This window comes from Anabrus simplex, chromosome 1 (assembly GCF_040414725.1).
Source record: "Anabrus simplex isolate iqAnaSimp1 chromosome 1, ASM4041472v1, whole genome shotgun sequence".
NCBI lineage: Eukaryota > Metazoa > Arthropoda > Insecta > Orthoptera > Tettigoniidae > Anabrus > Anabrus simplex.
Window position 1 is genome coordinate 536,409,663 of NC_090265.1, and position 25,471 is coordinate 536,435,133.

At 37.3% G+C, this 25,471-nt stretch overlaps 1 protein-coding gene across 2 annotated transcripts in view; it reads right to left on the reverse strand.

The window, feature by feature from the left end:
- CalpC (calpain-C) overlaps positions 1–25,471 on the reverse strand; it is a 459,003-nt gene that overhangs the window by 8,467 nt on the left and 425,065 nt on the right. For both annotated transcript variants that reach the window (XM_067135487.2, XM_067135486.2), the window contains 2 exons: positions 13,885–14,011; positions 13,744–13,802 (listed from right to left, as the gene is read on the reverse strand). In XM_067135487.2, the coding sequence (XP_066991588.1) occupies positions 13,744–13,802; positions 13,885–14,011 (186 nt within the window). The remainder of the gene's footprint in view (positions 1–13,743; positions 13,803–13,884; positions 14,012–25,471) is intronic.

Consider the following 25,471-nt stretch of genomic DNA (forward strand, 5'->3'; position numbering starts at 1 on the left):
ACATAGAAAGGAAACACAGGTGTACAATCAAATAGGACACTGCTGGGTACAAGTGACACAGAGACTCCAGAATATCTTCAAATGAAAAGATATAGACGAAAATTTGTAAGTTAAAATCTAAGCCATAGGCTTAACTTGAAAACAATGAGTGGACGAGGTCTAATTAAGAGACTACTTTTTTTAAGAAGTCCACAAATACATAAAATGACCAGTCTACAATCTTTAACGAAATAAACCATATTCACAGTAAAATTTATACAAACAGCATTGAAGTACAAGAGTTCTGAAGTATTGAACAAAATAATATTGTGTTTCTCAAAAACCACAACATAGAAAGAGCATAATAAGTTACACGAATTAACAATCCGTTGGCTCTCATACCTTTTTTTTTTTTTTTTTTTTTTGCTAGTTGTTTTAGTCGCACCGACACAGATAGGTCTTACGGCAACGATGGGACAGGAAAGGGCTAGGAGTGGGAAGGAAGTGGCCGTGGCCTTAATTAAGGTACAACCCCAGCATTTGCCTGGTGTGAAAATGGGAAACCACGGAAAACCATTTTCAGGGCTGCCGACAGTGGGGTTTGAACCTACTATCTCCCGAATACTGGATACTGGCCGCACTTAAGCGACTGCAGCTATCGAGCTCGGTGGCTCTCATATCAATTCCAAGACAGAGTTCAAACACTTGATAAGATTAGACATCAGAATTTGAAAATACAAGTTCAAATTACACTACATCATGGTGCACGCTGGTATGGAAAAGTCCAGAATTTGATTAGAAATTCACAGGAACATCAAAGATGATCTCCCAGTGCCTCTTCCTCCAACAGTCGAAACGTGTCTCGATGAGAAGGCCGTGTGAGACAGTGTACATTGCAAAGTCAGAGAGGGGAGGGGTACGAGGAGAGGTTATATCACACACAGCACAGAACAATATCAAAGATACTGGAACATTCGAAGCGTGAGGCAAAGATGACAGCAATGACGTCAGCGGACTATGGACGTATGACTACAAAGTTCAGTGATACATCAGCCAGCAAAAAAGAAAGATGGTGATCGCCGCCACTGTTCAACATGAGGTGATGCGAAGAAAGTGCTGCGATAATTGGCGGACATGGTGACACCATTAGAGTGGCGTGTTGTGAACGACCTGGAAAGCTGCCTGTATTCTTGGTGCAAGTCCATCTTCTCTTTCTACGGGGTTCGCACAGTAGTGAATTTGTGCAGAACAAACTGTACACTGCCTACTGGGGTTGGGAAGCAACTATGCAAAACAAACGAAAAACTTGTGCATTCGCACCAAGCATTACCTCTGTCTCCCACTTCCCAGTTTTTTTACCTTCCCTTCCCTCCTCTGATGCACAGCAACAGGCAGTGCCTGGTTCTCTGGCATAGCAAATATGGCAGGTTCGTCAATTTGAATCATGTGTTTGAAGTAACAAAGTAACCATATTTTTGCAAAAAGAACTATTTTCTCTGCCAATCCAATTGCTCCATCATTCGTAACATAACACGAAGAGCATCCCGGATTTTGTTATCGGTATAGTTCTGATACACACTTTAGTTATGTAATGATGAAGATAGTGGCCCAGGATAGGGTGGTGTGGAGCACTACTCCAAACAAGGTCAACCAGGCAATACCTTAATGTTCACAGCAATTCCTCAGAAGGCTGGAAGCGACATACTGTACCAGTAATATCATTACAGTAATTATTATTGAGCTAAAACAGGAAGTATAACAGGCAGAAAAGCTTTGATGTTGAAGAACTGACATACTTAGCAAGTGGCTGTGCAGTTTGGACCACGTAGCTATCAGCTTGCATTTGGGAGGTTGTGGGTTTGAACCCCACTGTTGGCAGCTCCAAAGATGGTTTTCTATGGTTTTCAATTTTCACACGAGGCAAATGCAAAGATCACAGTTGCTTCCTTCCCAGTCCTAGCCCTTTCCTATCCCATCGTTGTCATAAGACCTATCTGCGTTGGTGCAACGTAAAGCAGATTCTTAAAAAAAATTAAAAAATAATAATGAACCAACTTATATCATGCCACTTCCAGCTTACATCAGGCTTCATGTCACTCAGAGCTAAGTCATATACTGATTATCTCTATATAGCCTTAAAACATCACTATGGAATGAAATTTACAATGGTAACAAGTGCTTTAATACAATACCCAATGAAACAACCATATAGCAGTCCCAATTAATTATAAGAGTCTTATGGCTTGTAATAGATTAGATGCAATGACTGATGCAATACAAACGCATGATAGCCTAAGCCATGCACTGGCTCGCTATGTAAGGCAAGCTGAAAGCAGACCAAGCCCATTCACTTCCCACCTTTCAGCCAGGTGAAGATCTCCAAAGAACAGCTGTTAGCGCAACTACTTAAGCGAGCAAGAAACAAAGTCTATGAAGTCTGCAGACTTGGAACATTGTTGAACCTACAATACTTGTAAATGTTTGAACAATTATTTATAAAACAGTGTTTAAAGATTTGTGTTTTCTTTGTCTGTGCCAATTGACAGATTATTCGCAGCATTAACATTTAAAGACAGATCAGTGTTAATGTTAAAAGACTTGTGTTTTTCTTCTGTACCAAATGATAGAACAATTTTGGTCTTAACATTTAATGGCTTGTGTTTTTGCAGAATTGTGTCGAGCATTTAAACAATTCCGTAGACAGTGTTAAAATTTGACATGCTGATAACTTGAAGTGTGTAAATTGTGAAGCATTAAATAATTTTCATCAAGTGTCAGAGATCAGGATGACTTGCACGAACTGGTAAATATATTTGTGACACAGTCCTACAGTGTCCAATCCTTTCAACTAGCAACATGATAAAACTTGTGAACTCTACCAAGTAAAATAGAAGTGTAGATAGTTTGTGACAGATTATTCATGGTGTTAACATTTAAAGACATATCATTGTTAATGTTACATTACTTTAGGGAATATAATACAGTAGAAGTCCGTTATAGCAAAAATTCATAACAGCGAAAAATTTACTTACTGTAACGGATTGTCGTTATATATTATTTTTCATAAAAGTCGGGGAAAACCCCATACAAATTAAAATCAGTATGAAACGGCAATAAGTTTGTTTAAAACTTGCATTTTTGCAGATGATATCCACACTACAGCTTGCTCATTTGTTATTTTCCAAAATCTGATACTACGTGAAAGTGTGTTTAATTTCATTCTGAAAGAGTTGTAGGATCACTCCAGAGGCCTCTGTGGCAAATGTTCCAGTTTTCTTCCTCAAACAGCTTCATCTAACCTAACCATATATGTATCATGAAAATGTATTTCAAGCGCAAGTAGAGAAATGATAACCTTCTCGCTATAAAATTACATGGGAACAGCTTTTCTGAAATTTAACTAGATGCAAGAAAATATAAACTATCCTCTGAATCAGAGATATACTCTGCCATATCTTGAGGTGTATCACATTCTTACTTAAATTCAGTACATAACATTAAAAATTAAGTGATCGTTTACTTCAGCCTTTATATCTAACGAGTTAAGCAAGTTAATAACTACTAATCACAATTAAATTGAAAATAAGAAGTATTTTCAATACAAGGAATTGAATAGGTTGAACCACTTTATTTCTTATTTTCAATTTAATTGTGATACATTTCAATATAGAACATTATAAAATTTCTATCTTTAATAACTACTATCGACGAAGTTATTTATGTATTTGTTATGAAAACATGTTCCCTTCTTTCATTCCTAATTTTCTTTATGGGACAGCAGTTGATGGGTATTACTAATCGACTATGACATCGCCTTCGAATGTTGACGAGAGAGCTCGCAAGTGCACAGAGCGAGAAAACGATACCATAGCGAAGATGATCAATCGCATTTTGTGGCAAATGTTTCTGTTTTCTTATTCAAACAGCGTCGCCTAACCTAACTTAACTATAAAGAACAATTCAAAGTGGCAATTGCAGCGAGCCTAAAGTCAAACCAAGAATTTATTAAAGTTAAGATGATTTCTAGTGTTGATGATGTCGTTCCTCATTATCATACAAGTCTGTCTGGGAAAGGATGGACACTGCAAGTTCATGATAGAACAGTTTATTTTCTTTTAATAGATTTAACTGCAGTGCCAGGTCCCACTATATCAGCTTCCATAGTTATTGGCAGCAGCTCTGTATGTAATGTGGCTATAATGAACAAGAAGTTGGGGTTAGATAAGATTCCCAAGCATTTACATACATTATGTTCAGTTGATGTACTTGATGAGCTTGTAGATTTTGTAAAAAAGAATAGAGCAATAGGTGTTAACAGTAGCAATGTAATAGATAATTTGATTAACACATTACTGTATCTGAAATTGATAGCAACTGTGAAACTTTCGATTTCCTGAAAGAGCAATTGGTTTTATGGAGAACTTCAGCCAACAATAGGTGATACATAGGTCACACAATGTTACTTGCTTGCTCTCTTTTCCTTCATTCAACAACTGCTTATATCGCTCTGTACAATAGCAAATTGTTAGTTTTACCCCACCCGAGGAACATTAGGAAACTGATAGGTGCTTTTTCTCTGACTAACTGGAGTATTGAAGTTAACATCAATTACTTAAAGAGTAAGGTAAGACTGCTGAAGGGAAATGAGTTAGTTGTGAATGTACATATTGAGGAGATACAGTATATGTAAATCCTCAACTTAATTTTAAAGCAGGCACAATTTTCAGGTCTAGTGAAGACAATCCAACCTATGTAGCTAAAAGAGCATAACTTTCTTTGCATGTTATCTGGTGTAATTTCAAATTATAAAGATGTAGTAACAAATGTACCTGTTAGCCACATGACAGCGTTGCAACTGTACGGTTTGTTGGTGAAGGTTCTACAAGAAATTGAGAATATAGGATTCAGGGTAATAGCTTTAGTTACTGACAATAACTGCATCAATAGGAAAGTTTTTGAGCACTTTTCTGTCAGTCAGAAATTAGAATCTGTAGTTCTCCATCCGTGTGATAGTGACAGGAAACTCTTTTTTATATTTGATGCTATGCACATAATTAAATGTTTTAGGAACAACTGGATAAGTAAAAGAAATGTGAGTAATTGCCTCATATTTCCAGATTTTAATAATGTTGATGCAACTTCTGAAGCCAAGTTCAAACATTTGGAAACTCTATCAAACTGAAAAGAATGCACTTGTGTAGTTTGGACATCTTTATCCTGTAAGGCTGTCCATCCAACCTCAATCGAAAAACAAAATGTAAACCTAGCTCTAGCCATTTTCAATGAAAATATATTGTAGCATTTGAGTGTGTGTCCTCTTCTTATTATTATTCTTTTCCTACCGCTCTTTCCCCACACCTGTGGGGTTGCAGGTGCGAACTGCATCATACATGTGGATTTAGCCCTGTTTTATGGCCGGATGCCCTTACTGACACCAACCCTATATGGAGGGATGCAATCACTATTGCGTGTTTCTGTGGTGGTTGGTAGTGTGGTATGTTGTCTCAATATGATGAGGAGAGTGTTGACACACACACACACACACACACACACACACACACACACACACACACACACACACACACACACACACACACACACACAGAGAGAGAGAGAGATAGAGAGAGAGAGAGAGAGAGAGAGAGAGAGAGAGAGAGAGAGAGAGAGAGAGAGAGAGTCTCCAAGCCAGAAGAATTAATCAGAAGCGATTAAAATCTCTGACCCGACCGGAAATTGAACCTGGGACCCTCCAAACCGAAAGCTAGTACGTTGACAATTCAGCCAACGAATTGGACACTTCAATGTGTGTCTAAAGAAAATTAAAGTTTTTCAGGATTTGAGGACACTTGCCAATTTCTACACATTATTTGTTCATGTTGGAAAATAGGTAATGTAAAAAGTGCATTTGAAGGGAAAATGTTTAATGACAATTTTAAAGAACCAATCAGACACGGGAGGGATTTTCAATTGCAATCTTTACAAAAATTGTCATCATGGTTAAAGATATGGAGAATGAATATGTCTACAAATGAATCCTTCTCTGCAGAAACTTTTCAAGCATTCATTATAACTGTAGATTCATTCATTCATTCATCTCATACAGTATAAGTTTTCTGCGTACAAGGTAGATTACTTACTACTTAGCAAGTTTCAGAATGATGTATTAGAGAGAAGGTTTGGATGCTATACACAGTTAAGTGGAGCTAACTACCACATATCATTCTTGCAGTTAACTGATAGTGAGAGGAAACTCAGGTTTCAGTTTGTAGTGTTGTTAGCAGGCAAGAATGGAAATGTTTCATTACCAACACTATTACAATGCTGTGATGAACCACAGACCTCTGTGGACATTACACCATTCAGTTCAGTTTTGAAATCAGAATAATTAATACAATATATACCTGAAGAAGTACTTCCAATTTTAAGTTACACTGCTGGATATGTAGTCAGGCATGAAATTTCACAACAAAATTTTGAATTATGTGTTTCATGGCTGCAAAGTAAGAAAACTGTGGATGTTGATTTACCACCTGAGTTCAAACTAATTGATGCATTAGACAGAGGTAAGCTTATGTTACCCTCAGAACTGTCTTTAAATGCAATTTGTGTTGTACGGTTTGTAATGCAGATCATAGTTAATAATTTTAAGGGCACGAATCAGCTGGGACTTCTGCAGAGATTGACTTCACAGATACTGACCAACTATGCAATATTAGAATGGTAATAGATTCTGAAGAATCTTGTTTGTGTTCCTACAAAGTTATCATAAAACTTGTTAATATTAGTGATCGTGGTTGTAAAATAATATTATAAAATAATAATTGAATAATATTGAATAATTTTGTAAAAATTGAAAATGATGAAAAAGGATCTAATGCTGACAGGAAACTTAAGAAATTTAAAACAGCTTAATATGGGGTATGGCAATCCTAAATAAATGTATTTTTATTTTCAAATTTTATATGACCCTGGCCCAATTTTATATGGAATGGCCATGTTTAAACTTAGATTGTAAATAAATGTATGTACAGCAAATACCATTGTTTTATTTCAGCATGAATGCTGACTCAATTAGTTATGGGAAGTAAATTCAGTGTCTTCATATTTTTCAGTTCATACTGTCATGAAATTAAAATATGAGTTTCTTATCTGATCTTGTAAAATATTTCAAACTTTCTGAGTATGATTTTGGTTCTCAGCTCTGCTTTGTTTCTCTTATTTTGGTGTACCTTTCTCCTGTGGTATTAATGCTTTTCAGAAATGATTATTGGCAGTAATTATTTTACCATTTTAAAAAACAATCAATTGAAGACCTTGGTGCAAGAAGGTGTTAACTCATGTTTTATTACTTTTTGAGATATCTTGAGGTAAAGTTAAAGTTTTGGAACTTTTTATTTAAATGGGAGTTTTATTGATTTTTTTCACAGATGAGCAACAAAACATACTTAGTATTTCATAATGTGAACTACAATGCTCTACTCTTATAATTACTTTCAAGCAATTTGTCCATAAAAATTGAGTTAACACTCTTGTGGAGTGGACAGGATGGCACAAATTATGCTTGTATAAAAGAACAAAGGGTTATGTGTAATAATTTCACATGAACAATGCACTAGTTTAAAATACTAACAGCAAAACACTAACACTTAACACACAGCTTAAACTACTCTCTTTGTGGTTCTTTAGAAAGTATAAGTGAGGCATTCTACTGCATTTAATAGCTTTCTCTCTTAAGTTATTGTAAAAGCCCCTGTAACATTCTGGAATAAATGGCAGTTGCTTTGTGTACATCATCATACATAGGAGCAGCAATTTTACGTGCATTGTCAAAGTTTTGCAGAACTATTTTATCTGGTGTGATTTGTGAATTGGAATTTCTGTGTTTTTTTATATCCACTGTGGTCCATTCAGACTCTTCATTGAACGAGTACCTATATCTTACAGTTCCAAACTCTCCCACTTTCATCCATTTGACATCTCTCAAAGACACTTTTTGTCCTGTTGTACTTTTCTTTCTGTCAATGAGACCTAGCACATCTGATAGAACACATACATTAAGGAACTTGTCTTTCAATTCATGTTACTGTAAAATGCTTATTTTTCCATGTCTGTGTCATTAATGTTGAGTATTCATCAACACTGTAAATGTTTTCTCTCTTTCTTACTTCCTTTTCTATTATTGCAAAATCCTGATCAGAATCCATGAATGTATGTCCCACCTCTGGAAATTTATGCTGAATAGTTTCTATCTCCCCTTTCTGTATAATAATATTGCCATAGGCATACAACCTGAAAATTCTTATTTTGACCAATGGCTGAATCACTCTAAGCTATAATATTCTTAGATTTGTACAGCTGTAGATGGAGCTAATATTTTCTAGGAAAGCTAGTGAGTCAGAGTCTCTGAAGAATTCATCATCATCATCATCATCATCATCATCATCATAAATTGCATTATCATTTTCATTATTGCTGCAGTCCTCTACAAAACTGTACATTATACCATCTGTTACAGTGGTTTCCTTATTAGGATCATTCCTTTCTGAAACACGCATATATTATAAATTAGTAACATCTTACTTAATCCAATCCTTGGTTAAATATGATCTTGAGAGGTAAACTTCAAACACAGAGTGTATATTATACGTTCTTACCTGAGATTGGTCTATTTTCAACTTCATTAACATTGGTTCCATTTCACTAATATTGTAAGTATTCTCTATGGAAATGTTGCTGGTATTGGCACTCTCAATACCATTTTTGCTTGAATCATTAAGAATATCTAGAGCTAATTTAACAAGCTTCCTTCCTTGTTCCATTCGTTGTTTTTTTTTTTTTTTTTTTTTTTTTTTGCTATTTGCTTTATGTCGCACCGACACAGATAGGTCTTATGGCGACGATTGGATGGGAAAGGCCTAGGAGTGGGAAGGAAGTGGCCGTGGCCTTAATTAAGGTACAGCCTGGTGTGAAAATGGGAAACCACGGAAAACCATTTTCAGGGCTGCCGACAGTGGGGTTCGAACCCACTATCTCTCAATTACTGGATACTGGCCGTACTTAGCGACTGCAGCTATCGAGCTCGGTGTTCCATTCTGTTACTGCAAATGCCACAATAATGGGAAAATGAAAAAACAATGAAGGCAACTATGTATGTGTGTAGTAGATACCAACAAGAACAGCTAACCATGTCAAGAATGTGTTATTTCCAGAGTTAACACCTTCTTCCAAAATCAAAACTGTTAACACCTTCTTCCATGTAACAAAATAACACTTTTCAGATATAAAACCTTCTGCAAGGCAAATATCCTGGAGAATTTTTGTAACACTATAAGAAAGAGACTGAGTTGACATATTCTTGCATAAAGAAAACTCAAATCTTTAAAAAAAAGAGTTAACACATTCTTGCACCAAGGTCTTCAATTATTACCTTCTCCAAACCTCACTCCTCCCTCAGGGACATCAATGTAATGCACTCAACTTAAATGACTTTACTCATGGAAATATAAATGAACAAATATAGCAAAAGAATGTTATTTCATGTTGTGAGCATTCCTTCGGTAAGACCAAAGAGAGAAGTAGGACAATGGAAAACTGGGGTAAGTTGGTAAGTTATGTTTTTGTTTTCTCATGCAGTAACAAATGTGAAGGAAGTGTATTATATGAAATGAATTTAATCAGTATATGTCAAATTACTATAAAGCCGGGCTGAGTGGCTCAGACGGTTAAGGCGCTGGCCTTCTGACCCCAACTTGGCAGGTTCGATCCTGGCTCAGTCCGGTGGTATTTGAAGGTGCTCAAATACGACAGCCCCGTGTTGGTAGATTTACTGGCACGTAAAAGAACTCCTGCGGGACTAAATTCTGGCACCTCGGTGTCTCCGAAGACCTTAAAAAGTAGTTAGTGGGACGTAAAGCAAATAACATTATTATTATTATTATTATTATTATTATTATTATTATTATTATTATTAAATTACTATAAAAGTAAAATTTCCATTCACGAAGAATTGAACTGATTATTTGATTAAAATAAAAATGTCTAGAAATACCTTTCAGTCCTCAAATTAAGCTGTTTATTTCCCCTACATTTTTCATGACAATTCAGTTTTTTCAGTCGCTCATGATTCGTAATGTAGCTGGCCGTCTAAGATGCGGAGATTACTGGTACAGTGTACGAATGCTTGTAAAATTAAAAAAGCTAGGTTATTCATGTGAGGAAATCCAAGTATCATTATAAATGCAGTTGTTCAGCAAAGACTGGATGGGTTATGTGACTTTGCTCATTTGTGAGCTCACCTGGGCCTGTCTTTTCTTGTTGGCCTTGATTTAATTCCTAACAGAATATATACTGTCTTTCTCACATCTGACCATTCACACGAGCATAAGGTGGACTATGAAAATCTCTGGTAGCTGTCCACTATTACACATCATATCTGCCAGGTCGGCAAACCCAAGAACTGCCATAAAATATTAGGCATGAACACCTATACCAAAGGGAGAATCCAAGGAATGAAGAAATCTGTTCTCTTTAAAGAAATAAAGTCGCTGGTATTAATCGGAGGTGAAAACACTGGTGTCTTCTAAGTTTCAAAATACAGCAAAATATGGGACAATTGTCATCCTGAATAGGAAATGCCTGGGACATGGACATTCAGGTTGAATATGGTACTGTCCCATAAAATACAGGATACCTGGCAATCTTGATAAACAAATCGGTTTTGGGAGAAAAGTTTCTCATCCATAATAACAATTCTCAGACATGATTTATATTCTATTACCTATGTATTGTCAGTGAGAACCTGTTCTGTGTGTGACAAGGAGTTTGGTAAGAAAAAGACAGTAGAGTGTAGACTATGCAAAAAGTGGATTCATGAAAAATGTAGTGAAGTGAACAATGGCGAGTGTTGTGGGGCAATTACGAATCCAAAGCAATGCTATTGTATTGACGATGTGGTAAAAATTATTTTGAGAGCTACAAAGTAAAATAAGGAACACACATCTGAGCAAATGAAATGCGAGTGTGAACTAGGGAAGTTTACAGATCTCTTCCATGAAAAGACAGACAGCAGCAATAGGTCTATTACTGAGGAAGATGACCTTATGAACATTAGTGATCAGGTAGAACCAATCTGGGCTCAGAATGCTAATCTCAGAGCTCACTTAAAAGTATTGGCACTCTATTAATGGAGTCTGAGCAATATTCTAAGAGGAACAAAATTGAAATATTCGGTGTTCCTGAGAAAACCAATGAAGACATGCTGTAAAGTAAAGGACATAGGAAAAGCTCTGAACTTGCAAGTGAAAGAAAAAAAAGATAGACATCTGTCACCAGTTACCTAACTACCCAGCCAATCTCAGAGTGGGATGATCGTGAGGTTTGTTCAACGTTCCAACAAGGAGAACTTCAACATATCAGAGCAAACGCCTGAGACATGCTCTATTGGTGAAAAATATCTAATTCCCTCCATGGGAATTTAGAATTTTCCATAAGGAGAACTTCATGCGAAGAAGGTGAGTTTAACACAAATTATCAACATGGCACCAAGGATTTCAGAACATCTTATATGTGAACAAGAGCCTGGCACCGGAGAAGAGGAACCTGTTTGCTCTTGCTCACAGATTCAAGATGGAGCACAACTCCAGGTGTCTGGGGAATGGTATCATACGATTGAGAAAGAGTGAAAGCTTAAAGATTTGTGTAATTAATGAAACTGAAGACTTGAATAAGTTGAATTAGAAATGTGAACTTCTTTTATGTTCCATGTCCTTTGTACTGTCTGTAGTATTAGGAAAGCAAGGGTCTGGCCCTGCAGTGTAGGGAACAACGCATCCGCCTGTCACCCGGCAGCCCCGGGTCTGAGTCTCGGCCAAGTCAGGGGTTTTTAATTGTAAATTATTAATATCCCTGGCCTGGGGCCTGGGTGTCTGTGTCGTCCTTAACCTTCCTTTCCTCACATTCAACACTTTACTCTTCCGCAATTACACTTAAACTCAGGTTCCTATCATATGGTGAAAGTAGTGGCAAAAGATCTACAGAGGTCAACGCCATCAACAAATATAATTTTTTCAAAAAAAAAAAAAAAGTATTCCAAGTAAGGTATGTTCAGAGACCAGTAGGCTTACTTCTTTACTTTCAGTTTGTCCAGGCTTCTATTCATAGTTACCAGCATTCCTCCCTGCAGTATTAAATGAGTTCTATCTAAGTTGGTCATTAAACATATATTACCAGAAAGAACAGCAAAGGTCTAAGTCCCATACTCAACCGGGTTTCAAACCCAGAACCCCTTGAACAAAGGTCAGCATGATATTGTTCATGTCAGTGCTGTGCTGCAGTTAAATGTCTAAGATCAGAAAAACTTATTCTGTTTCAACCTCCTTTCTCATAAGAAAACAAAATACATGGCCAAAAAAATTTTTTTATTCAGTTCGGTGTGGCCAACCAAGGAATCAAATTGCACTGCAGCACTGAAAATGATGTTTAGTAAATAAATTTGGCATTTCAGGACATGGTCACAATGTCTATTTTTTTCTTGAAAATTCTACATGAAAATGTTTCTATTAAGAGATCATTAAGGGGCTCGGAAGTAATTAATGGTAAGGGATATGGCATGTTTAATAGCCACCACAGACTTGTCAAAGTTATGATTCACTTGTGGTTGTTATTAAACATGCCATGCCCCTTATTTTTTATTTTTTATTTATTTATTTATTTATTTAAATATTCATTTAAATATTTAATTAATTTATTTATTTAATAGCAACCACACATGAATCACAATGTTGACAAGTTTGTGGTTGCTATTAAAGATGCCATGTTCCTCTACCATTATTTATTCCCAAGCTCCTCCCCAAAATAACACATTAAAATCATATACAGAACTGTACACTGGTCTGACAATTACCTAGCAGAACGCAGAAAGCAGGCAAGGAATGTGCAGTTTCACTATTATAGATGCGTAAACCTTTTTTTTTTCTTTACTAACAAATAATCGATGTGGGTACAGTTATGCATCTATCATACTTCAAATTGTCACCAAAATACTTATAAATACACCAACAAAGCATTAAAATCACCACAGTAGGCTTGATAATATTCCTAGCCAGTCAGACAAAACAGGGAAGGATTGCGCATTACTGCTACAGAGAGCTGTGCGGGAGTGAAGCTGCACACGAGGCAGTATTAATTCTCAGTGCACGCACGCACGCACGCGCGCGCAAGAATACACACACACACACAGTGCGGTACCAGTTCTCGTATCAAGTAATTTACAATTTGCTTTACGTCACACTGACACAGATAGGTCTTACGGCGATGATGGGATAGGAAAGGCCTAGGAACGGGAAGGAAGCGGACGTGGCCTTAATTACATTCCAGCTCCAGCCTTTGCTTCACGTGTAAATGGAAACCACAGAAAATCATCTTCAGGACTGCTAACAGTGGGGTTCGAACCCACTATCTCCCGGATGCAAGCTCACAGCTGCATGCCCCAAACTGCCCGGTCATATCAAGTAATCCTTGTATGTGTCACAGGAGACTGTACACATCAGTATTTAACAAAATTGTAAAGAAAAGTGAAAATTATTTTAAATATCATACCTAAGATGTTTTAGTATGTAACAATCTTTAACAATAACAATCTTGTAATTCTTTCTTCAAAAGCAAAGTTTTAAGACATTAATATATATGAATTTCAGGAATTTCCTCAATATACTGTAAAGGAACATTCAGGGAACAATATAATTTATATACTGGATTAAAGGATACATCTAATGTGAGAACAACTTGGCGACAGACTTCCATGCAGGCACAACTCTTGATGTAATCTGGAAATAAAGAATGATTAAAATAGTTTTGTTCTCACTGGCACAGAGAGGGTACATGAAGCAAATGAGTAGTGAGTCTCACCATTGGGTAAACACGCATCCAGCAGTTCCTGAAGCTCGAAAGCGTTCACTGTCCGATGTTCATCAGCTAGTTGTAGGAACACTGATTCATACAAAGTGAAGCTCTTACCATCCAATGAGAGAGGAGCCTGTATAACATTCAAAATGCATACTCAGAAGAAAAAATCTGAAGACATAAGTCACTAATAACTTATTAACTGAGTGGTGGTAATCATAAATAGGATAAAACAGAGAAAAAATGATAGAACAGCTACATACATTTGCCTGGAAGAGAAGAAATATTCAGCACTGAGTGTCCAATAAATAGGAATTTGGGTATGCACTGGACAGTTTAAGACCTGCACTACCTGAAGTATACATGTCAGCAAGGTTCCATGGTAGTAACTTTGTTGCTAATAATGTAATACTGTATTTCCTTCTTAATTGATGCAATTTATAAATTATGTTTATTGTATTTGTTGATAGTACAAGTATAATTTCATAGTTCTACAAGGACAAGTCAAATCAAAGTGAGCTGGCCTATTTTTTAATTTAATTCAGTTTCATTCAGTGATGTCGAAAACAATATGAATGATGCAATAACCACTGTGAGGATGGATGTACAGCAAAACAGTAATTCCAGAGTTGCACCTGTTAAACACTAGTCCATATTGCTAAGCAGACTTAAAGAGGAACAGCATAGAGTGGTGAGACATTTTTTACTAAAAAAAGGTATTGTACCAGGAAGGCATAGGCCCTGGCACATACGAGTTATAAATCTTTATTCATGAGCGAACGGCTAAGTTCCGACGCACAAACAGCTGTGTGAGAGAAGGTTCTCGTTCTCACTGCACTGCGTAGGGAGACAGCATGAGTGAAGCAAGGTCAAGTGACATCAGCACTGCCTGAAGCTTCCCTCCCCTCAGAATTCTCGCGAAACCATTTTTTGAACTTTTCAACGCCTGGATCAATTAACATGAGACCAACACTAAATTGTAGCCCATATTCTGAAAGCACATCCCTGCAAATTTGAGATCAATCCATCCAGTGGTTTCCAAGATATAACAAGTTAAAGTTTGGGAAGTATTTTTATCACCCTTTCATCACCTGATTCCGAGCACTGCTCGCAGCCAGGTATAAATAGGTCAACGAACAGAGGTTACAACCAGTGTGCAGTGTGTTCTGCGATTATGACAGAAGGACAGTATGCTCCGTCGCGATCCGCGAGGACGTAGAAGTCACACTCAAACACTTTGAAATTGTGCGAAAATGTCGCAAGTAAAGTTTCGGCCGCACTGCGACGAAGGAAATGTTCTAAAATTTTATCCAACTAAATCATCAGTATATAATATTTAGGAGTGTGCTAACCGAGTGAAGTTATAATAGAAATTGTGAATTGAAGTGTCAAGTGTTTCATTTATTAGTAAACGATATTGTGGACTTTGTCATTTTCACATAACTCTGAACTTTATCATGGACTGTGACAGTATTCTAAGACATTGCGTGTGATAAACTAAAATTCTAGTTTGTGACCATTTTAATGATTCTGAGACATTTCTCCTACACTAGTACAATTGTGAACTGTGTGAGATACTATTCCACTAAACATTCAACCGATAACAAGGCTAAATGTGACTAGTTTTTCGTGCATTTTCTCAAACTTTCGATCACCACTACGAGAAACGAAATGAATATTAAGAACTTTTTATGAGAATATTAAGTCGTACGGACTCGTGTTGTGCAAATTCAGTCATAAAATCTTAATCTATGAACAGTATTATTCCAGAGACTGTTGTAGAGACTGGTGTTAATGACATTTTTTCAAGTGTTTTATGGACTGTGATGATTATTCTACAGTCGAACCTCAGACATAATCAGTGACTATTATGAACTGTGACAGTGTTAAATCCTAATTCTATAAACTCTATGTGTGTGAAAAACTGTGTTTTCCGTTTTGAAAACGATTGTAAGTCATTACTTCATTAACCTGACTTACGAACCATACGGCAGCATAGACTGTGATATTCTAAGTCACGTATTCAACACCGTAAAACCAACGTGAGAATACGAACTGTGCATTGAGACTTGTGTCAGTGTATGATGCTAATCTTAATGATAATTGAGAGCTCTATAGTGCCAATTGAACTTTCTGAGTTCCGACATTATCTCAAAGAACATCGGAAATCTTGGCAAAGTGTTGTGAGATTCTGCTGCATCGAACGTTGTTTCCAACGTGGGATTAATGTGGTTTCTTCGATCATGGTACCCATCGAGGGACGTCGATGAGGGATATTAACGTGGTATCTTCACGGAACGGACTTGTCACACTGCTGGTGCTGAGTTCGAGCCTTGGCTGCATGCTGCAGAATGTTCCAGGCACCAAGCCGCAGGACAGCACAACACCAACACTTATAAGCAGATTCCAGGTGATCTTCTCATATTTTGAGTGAGTAATCCCACTAACTGACTTTTTTTTTTCTATTTGTTTTATGCCGCGCCGACAGAGATATGTCTTGTGGCAACGATGGGATAGGAAAGGCCTAGGAAGTGGAAGGAAGTGGCCGTGGCCTTAATTAAGGTACAGCCCCGGCATTTGCCTGGTGTGAAAATGGGAAACCACGGAAAACCATCTTCAGGGCTGCCGACAGTGGGGCTCGAACCCACGATCTCCCGATTACTTAACTGACTTTTAACAAAGCACTCAGTTAATCATAGTGCTCCAACAACAGTAAAGTGCTTTGTGTGAATTTCAGCTTGCTATTTATAATAATTCAAGAAAGCTGCATGTCTTGCTTTTGAACTGTAAATTCCTTTTTAACCTTTTCCATCCCATGCCCCAGTTAACTCAGTTGTCAACATATCTCCCGTAGTCCCAAACACGATTTAACTCGGATTTCAAGCACTGCACTCTTCTCCACTTCCGAGTCCACTCTGGCGCTGTAATTTTGTAGTTTTATCACATGCTCTGTTCAGACGACGGACAATTCCTAAGTCGCCTTACTGTATTTTGTCAATAATTATGTGCCTTGTGCTCTTCTTTCACAGCTGTCTTCTAAGATGAGTGCGCAAAAGTGTAAAGAAAGCATGAAGGAAGAAATGTTAAAGAATAATGATGAGCCTGACTTTTATGAGTATAGTGAAGATAAGTTGTTGTAGAACAAGTTGTAAACATTTGTCAAGTTCTGGTAGAAGTGTCAAGAGAAAACTATTGCTAATGTTGTCGTACCATGACTGTCCAGTAGCTAATAGAGGTTATTTTTAGCCTATTTCAACCATTGTTGAAACATCAAGAAAAATCTGGTATGGGACATGCATAAGGTTTAAAAACTTGGGAGTGAAAGGGTTAAAATCATTTATAACTTGAAGTAATTTCACGTAGATGAACTCTAGGGTTCATTTTTCAACTTAGATGAACTGTAGAAGTACACAGCAAGTGATCAAATATGTTTATTTGAATTATCAACTTATTCATGAAAGTGTGTGTTAATATTATGTTCAAAAATATTAGAAAACAGTAGGTCTGCATCACAAGTGATGGACTTAATGAAATTCAATCTGCAAAGTGTTATTTTGGTATTTAAGTCCATTTAAGAGATCTTAGATGAACTGTAGAGTGTTTATGATCTCTGAAAGAGTGATATTTATTTAGGACATTTTTAAACAAGTGGATGTCTCAGAATACAACATATTGATATTTTATTTCTGCATTTTTGAAAATATTGGCTGGAAATTTGATTTTGAAGTTTCAACTGCAGGGTGATTTTCATGAAAATTTTTAATAAATATTGTCAAAAAGATTTTACCATCTATTATTCGCCCTGCGATACTATCCATCTCTGTACCTGCTCCAATGAGGAACCGAATACTACCTGAGATCCTTCCCATGCTCTGGCCCCATAATCATTTCCTGGTACGGTTTGTTACAACACAATGATGATGATGATGATGATTCTTGTTGTTTAAAGGAGCCTAATATCCAAGTCACTGGTCCCTAATGGTACAAAATGAAATGTAATAATTAAAACTTAGAACTAGTATAGAACAATGATTGACTACGTAATCACAAATAAAGATGGTGGCAGGTACATCACAGATGTAAAGGTCATCCCTTGTGAAAGCATGGACAGTGACCACAGATTGTTGGTAGTAGACTTCAAATTTAAGGCAAAAGAAACGCAGAAACTTATTACGAAAAAACCAAGGGTTAAAACTTGGAAGTTGCAAGAAGTCCAAATAAAGGAAGAATACAAACTAAGGATTCAACAGAGTTTGCCGAAGTGTGAAGTAACCAGCGTTAATGAAGAATGGAAGGCCTTCAAAGACACCTTTGTGGGAGAAGCCAAAAACCTATGTGGAGTTACAAGTTCTATCAAAAGAAAAAAGGAGACACCATGGTGGAATGATCGAGTGAAAACAGCGGTGAAAGAAAGAAACCAAATAAAGAAGGCACTGGACAAGGAAAAACAAAAACAGGGACAAGAACGAAAAGAACAAGAAATACAAAGACTTCAAGGAGTATACAGGAACAAGAAACTTGCTGTAAAGAACATTGTAAGGGAAGAAAAAGAGAAGAAATGGAATGAGTTTGCAGACAAACTGGAAGAGGACAGTAGAGGAAATATGAAATTGCTATACAGAGTAGTGAAAAACAAGTGAAGAGACCATAAAAGCAATAGAACGTGATGATGGAACTCTGGCACAAGAAGAGGGAGAAATTAAACAAGAACTCAAGATCTATTTCGAAAAGCTGCTGAATGGAGATACAGAAAACATAACAACAGATAGAGGAGAGCCAAGTCGAGGAACCACAACTAAACCACCAATTACATGGCTTGAGGTTGAAAATGCGCTCAAGAGCATGAAGAAAGGAAAGGCAGTGGGCATAGATGAACTAAGTGCAGATATGCTGAAAGCAGCAGGAATTCCAGGAATCCAGTGGCTCTACAGACTGCTCAACAAGATATGGGAGGAAAATACTATTCCTGAGGACTGGAAGATGGGCATCATTGTACCTCTGTTCAAGAAAGGAAGCCGACGAAAATGAACTAATTACCGTGGTATCACACTACTGTCTCATGTCCTGAAAATATTGGAAAAAATAATAGAGACCAGAATCAGATATATTGTTGAACTAATTTTGGAAGAAGAGCAGTATGGTTTCAGACCAGGAAGGTCAACTACAGACCTTATATTTGCAATTAGGATGCTAATGGAAAAATACTGGGAGAAGAACAAGCCTTTATTTCTAATATTTTTTGGACATTGAGAAAGCATATGATAGTGTACCAAGGGAAAGAATTTGGCAATGCATGAAAGAACTTAAAGTGCGAGACAGCCTCATAGACAAAGTGAAAATGTTGTATAGTGGGAACAGAAGCTGTATTCAAGTAGGACGTGGTTTGTCGGACTGGTTTGAAACAAAGAGAGGAGTGCAGCAGGGCAGCTCATTGTCACCACTTCTATTTATTATTGTAATGGATGTAGTAATGAAATCTATTAAAAGGAAAGAACATGGAGATATCAAAGCCTTCACATTTGCAGATGATGTTGCTATCTGGAGTGACTCAGAAGAGGAATTGGGAGAGAGAATACAAAGCTGGAATGAGGAGTTTAAGAAATATGGTTTAAACATCAGCAAGACCAAGACGGTGGTGATGAAAGTGTATGGGAAAGGAGCAGAACCAATAGTCATGTTAAATGAAGCTCAACTGGACAGCGTTCCAGTTTTCAAATACTTGGGTAGCGTTATATCAAATGACAACCTAGCAAAACATGAGGTGAACAATCGAATCAATAAGGCAACACAATTCTACCACCAGGTAAGACACCTGCTGTGGGATGAGCAAATACCCATGAAAACAAAAATGACATTGCACAAGTCCTATTATACACCAATTCTTACGTACAGTCTCGAAACCACAACACTGACCAATAGAGATAATTCCAAACTTCAGGCAGCTGAAATGAAATTCCTACGCACTATGATCCAGAAAACCAGGAAAGACAAGATTAGGAATGAGAAAATTAGAGAAGAAGTAGGAATAGATGATTCTCTCCTCAATAACATTCAGATATCAAGACTGAAGTGGTTTGGTCACATGAAGAGGATGCCAATAAACAGAACTGCAAGGAAGGAATTTAACAGAAAGGTAGAAGGAAGACGACCCATGGGAAGGCCACGAAGGAAATGGATAGATTTAGTTAAGAGCGATGTAATGCTGAGAGGTCATGATTGGGGCAAGTTGGTGGAGGAAGAATGGTACAAGGACAGGATGAGATGGAGGAGGCTCATATACCACACCCGGGAAACTGGAGATGGTTTAGGATGATGATGATGATGAATATACATTATGAATTTAAAATAATCAGTGAATCCAATTTGCAATGCCATATTTTCTTATAAAATTATTTAAAATAGATTAAAATAGATTGTTGGTGTCTCAGGTCTAGAGGCAGCACACCAGATTCAACGAGCAGGCTAGCAATGGGGCTTGTATGGAATGCTCCCATTGCCAACCAGACTTTGCTGTGGTGAATGCAATTCAGTTTCACAAGGACACTTTGCCTTACTGATCCACATGCTGCAATGCCATAGTCTAACTTGGATAAAATATGTGCCCTATAAAATCATCATATGGTCTACCTCCCACATAGTGCCACTAAGGAACTTCAAAATATTCAGTTTCTTAGCCCATTTCACTTTTAACTGATGCACGCATGGCTCCCACGATAACTGACTATTGAAAAGGAGCCATCTGTAGGTGTCAACTACAGGAAGAGCTATCCCCATCCCTCCCAAATAAGCTCAGGATGGCCACTACACAAGATGAGTTGCCACACACTTGTGATATAGGATGAGAATTGCATGTCACCGACCTGTGTGAAAAGATGGCACAAACATTTCCAGGAAGGACCCACAATTTAGTATAATAACTCACTATACATAATTATTCATCCTCCTGGTGGCACTTCTCCACCTTCCTGTCTCCTTCCACCTTCCATCATTTTGTCCCAGTCCATGTTTCTTCTTCTTGCACTCCTCTTTATTGAATCAACCCACCTTGTTCAAGGTATCCCTCTTGCTCTCTTTCCCTCAAACTTCATCTCCATCACCTGGTCTGGTATTCTTTTCTCCTCCATCCATGTCATCTTAATTTACTCCTATCACTTCTCTCATTTAGCTTTTCCAGTCTGACCTCCTTTGGTCTTTCCTTGTTTTTCCTATAATCCTTCTTAGGAATTTCATTTTGCTGGCTTGAATTCTAGTCTCCTCCCTATTTGTGACTGTCCAGGTCTCAGCTGCACAAGTCATAATACATTCTGTACACTATTTCTTTAAACTTCCTTGGTACTTCCTTATTCCAGACAAGGTTTATTAAACTCTGGTAGAATGCATGTTCCACCCTCTTGCTAATCTCCCATGTTATTCATTACTCACAGATGTTTAAACTACTGCCTACTCTGTGCTATGGGACCCAAGGTTCTGAGACAGAAAGAATGAAGTATTAGAGAGTACTATGGTCACATGACAAGAAGTCGCATGGATGCAGGGTAAGGGATACGAGGGGTAACCATGGCTGATGTCCATCCGCCTATCTCGAGTCTGAACGCATGGCAAACATCTCTTCCATCCGCAATTACTCTTGTAAAATGAGGTGCTGTTCTGAAGCTTCCGAGTGGTAGTGCAATTGCGCTTTAGCTACACATTTAGAATACTATAAGTACTGCATATGGACAAGTTAATAGTGAATATCCATCTGTTTCAGAGAGTTTGCAGTGTCTGTTTGTAACTTAGAGTGTAGTATCTGTTACTTGTGCCGCACCTACAAGCTGCCACGACTTCTCGTGAGACGCAGGTAGTAGATGCCACATTCACTTGTCTGTTACGTTACTGAGAAGTAAGGAATTCATAGCCTCATGATATTGTTATCACCATTACAGACTAGAGACATGACACCAAAGTCTGTAATAGAACCACTCAGGTCACTACATCCAAAGAAAACCAATTTGTTTAATTTATATATACAGGGATCTTCAATCACTGAACTCATCAAACACAGACAGACTGTTACCATGAACATTCTATAGATATCTTTACAGTTTTATTTTGTTTTACACAATTATTACTTTTTTTTGCTGTTTGTTGGTAGGCTTATATTTCTCTCAAATGAGTGGATAAATCTGTACAAAAATACCCATCATGGTGGAAGTTTATTACTTTCTGCCATTTGTACAAATGTTCATGTCAAAAATAATTTGCTTATGTAATATAGATAGCCAAACATATTTATAGCTGCTGCTCTCTATTGTAATTACCATTTTGAAGGAAACGATATTACCCCTTCCACATTCAACATGTCATTTCATTCTAATTTGGAGTCTTTGGTGAATTACATAACAAAATAGCTTTGCCAAAGCCAAGTAAGTATGGCAAGTTGGCAAGTAATTTACCCAGAGTTATCAGTTGAAGAGCTTCCTGAAATAGGGAGATAACAATTTGATTGATCAAAAGAGTAGTGACTGAATGATGGATTGACCAATCAACCAAACCCAAATGAAAACACTAAAATTATCAGTCCCAAGCAGATGCCTTGTACAGTTTACTGAAGCAGCACTGCAGTAGAAATTTGTTCACTTCTATATATATATATTTTACACTCTGACTTCACCATGAACAAACTAGTAAAGAAATCAAATAATAATACCATATTTACCATAGTTGAACCGAGAAGAGTGGCTGTGTGTCTTAATGAGCTATGGCTATGGAGCCAAGCTCTGCATTCGGGAGATAAGTGGGTCCGAATCCCACCATCGGCTGTGCTAAGAATGGTTTTCTGTGGTTTCCCATATTCACTTCCAGGAAAATGTAGGGATATTTCCTAGTCATAGACCACAGCCACTTCTGTCCACCTCCAATTTAATTTACCATCACTCATTTCATCTTCATTAACTCAACTGAGAATGGCATCAGGAAGAGCATCCAGCCATTCAATCATGCCATATAAATTCATCTCACCTCCTTCCTGACCCTGTATCAGGGAAACAGAACTAAGAGGTCGATTCGCAGTATACATTTGCCATAACTGAGAGATCCTGTAGTATTTCTTAAAAGTGCTGGACAGAACTGTCTCAAATACCATCAACCTCATCCAGGAATAGCTGGCCTCGTGGTATAGGGGTATCGTAACTGCCTCTTACCTGGAGGCCCCAGGTTCGATTCCCAACCAGGTCAGGGATTTTTACCTGGATCTGAGGGCTGGTACGAGGTCCACTCAGCCTACATGATTACAATTGAGGAGCCATCTGATGGTAAGATGCTGGCCCCAGTTTAGAGAGCCAAGAATAACTGCCGAGAGGATTCATCGTGCTGACCACACGAAACCTCATAATCTGCAGGCCTTCAGGCTGAGCAGCGGTTGCTTGGTAGGCCATGACCCTTCAAGGGCTGTTGCATCATGGGGTTTGGTTTTGGTTTCGTTCAGCCAGGAATGGAACAGATCAACAACTAAAGAGATCAGCTAGAAAGGATATTATTTCGTGTCTTTCCCCTGAGGAAAGCAGACTTACTTGGAAACTACATTGGTGTAAGTAATTAGCAGAAAATTGCAAATCCAAAATCAAATTATGCGAGTTGAGTAAGTTACAGTAGTTGTGTTAGTTTGATTTTATGCATACAGTAATTAGGTCTAGAGACTAGAGAGGAAACATTAAGTATCTCTGCAATATGGCTGATTACATGAACTAATTTTCTGTATATACGCACTAGAGCCTACACAACAAGTCATCTGAAGGCAGATGATAGTATGTTTTCGTCAACAGAGCTATGATGAAATTTGATTCAAATGGTGGCAACCAGGAATGAGTTAGCTGGAAAATTTATAATGTCCAATAATGGACCATTTATATTGGTATTATAATGACAGGGTGTTGAGAAGAATAATGGAGTGGGCCCTCGTCGCTGCTGGCCTGTGGAAAAGCGGGCTCACTTCACAGGGCAGGGAAGCCCTTGAGGCCATGTCCTCTTAGCACCACCATGCTCTACTCAATGAGCAAAAGAGCAGTCAAAACTGGTTTTTTTTTTTTTTTTTCCTATTGCAAGCACCAGGCACCTAATTATAAAATGCTACACTGTACACAAAATAATAATATATAATACTAAACATTTTATCAAACTAAAGCCTAATGGAAACAAGAGAGGTCCACCTATTCAATACCATACAATGTTATAAGATAAATTATAACATTTTATTATACTTAGTACCAGTTTTGATGCTGGTGTGCATCATCATCAGCCAAAAATAAGAAAAATACAACGTCTGAAAACACACATAATATATACGTTCCCAGAGGTGAGTGTCTTATTCACATTAATTCTTACGACAAGGGCTTTTATAAAAGCCTTTCTTGACATTCTTTTCTATCTTTTTATTTGCTTCAGGTCCCAATTTGAACCGAAAACATCGTTCAGCACCCTGGAAACTGGCGTCCGCCATTTTTCATTTAAAAATATCTTGTTATTTAATACTTAGCAGACTGAATCCAGCCGCGTTCTTTAAGTTAGAGAAGACCTATGTTTTATTATGCAAAACACTGAAATTCTCTCTGTTCTTTTTTAGTACTAGAAGTTGTTACGTCTTTTGACTGGTTATGTTATTTTAATGACAGCCATTTTTAACCAATAGAAAAATGGTTTCTTAATTCTTGCACCTGTTACTTTAATACTCTGTGGATGTTCAGCAAGAAAACCTTTTATACACATGTTCTTACAAAATAAGAAAATATGCTCTTGGAATTTTATGATAATGAAGCATTGGTTTTTTTTTATCCTCGGCTCAATTTAATTTGCTCGCACATGGTTTAATGTTTTTAGATTCAGAGGACTTTTGTCAAGAGGATGTATAATCAAAGTTTTAAGACAGTTGGTGCTATTTTTAGGTTTAGGTCATAAGTTAATGTTTATGGATCTTGTTTTTAATTAAGTCTTGCCAGTTTTGTAAAATTGGTGTATACTTTTTGTAACCTTGTCAATGTATATTTTTCTTATTTTTGGCTGATGATGATGCACACCAGCATCGAAACCGGTACTAAGTATAATAAAATGTTATAATTTATTTTATAACATTATATGGTATTGAATAGGTGGACCTCTCTTGTTTCCATTAGATTCTCGGTTCAATACGGAATTAACATGAAGTTTTTAAATTAGAAACTAAAGCCTCTCATAGACCACAAATGGACAAGAACAAACATTACAATTACAGTCCAGTTGTGAGCATTACTGACCTTTGAACTGTGTAAGATAGTGAAATATTATATAATTTTTATTCCCTGGATCTTCTCATTTTGCACTGTGAATAAGTGCCTTAGTTGAATGTTGAAGTACAGTTGACATATTGGCCTAATCAGATAGAGGACATGATTGTCATCTACAGACTGTTCAATACAATATTCAGTCAACTCAGTGAAAATAGATTATGTAAAAAGTCCTTTAGCACTTCCAATGTCATTAAGTCCAGCATATTTCCAGTCATTCTATTAGCAGAATTTTGCACTTCCTTTATCCTTTTCTCAGCTTGCCTGCACACACTAATAACATCTTTCAATGGGAA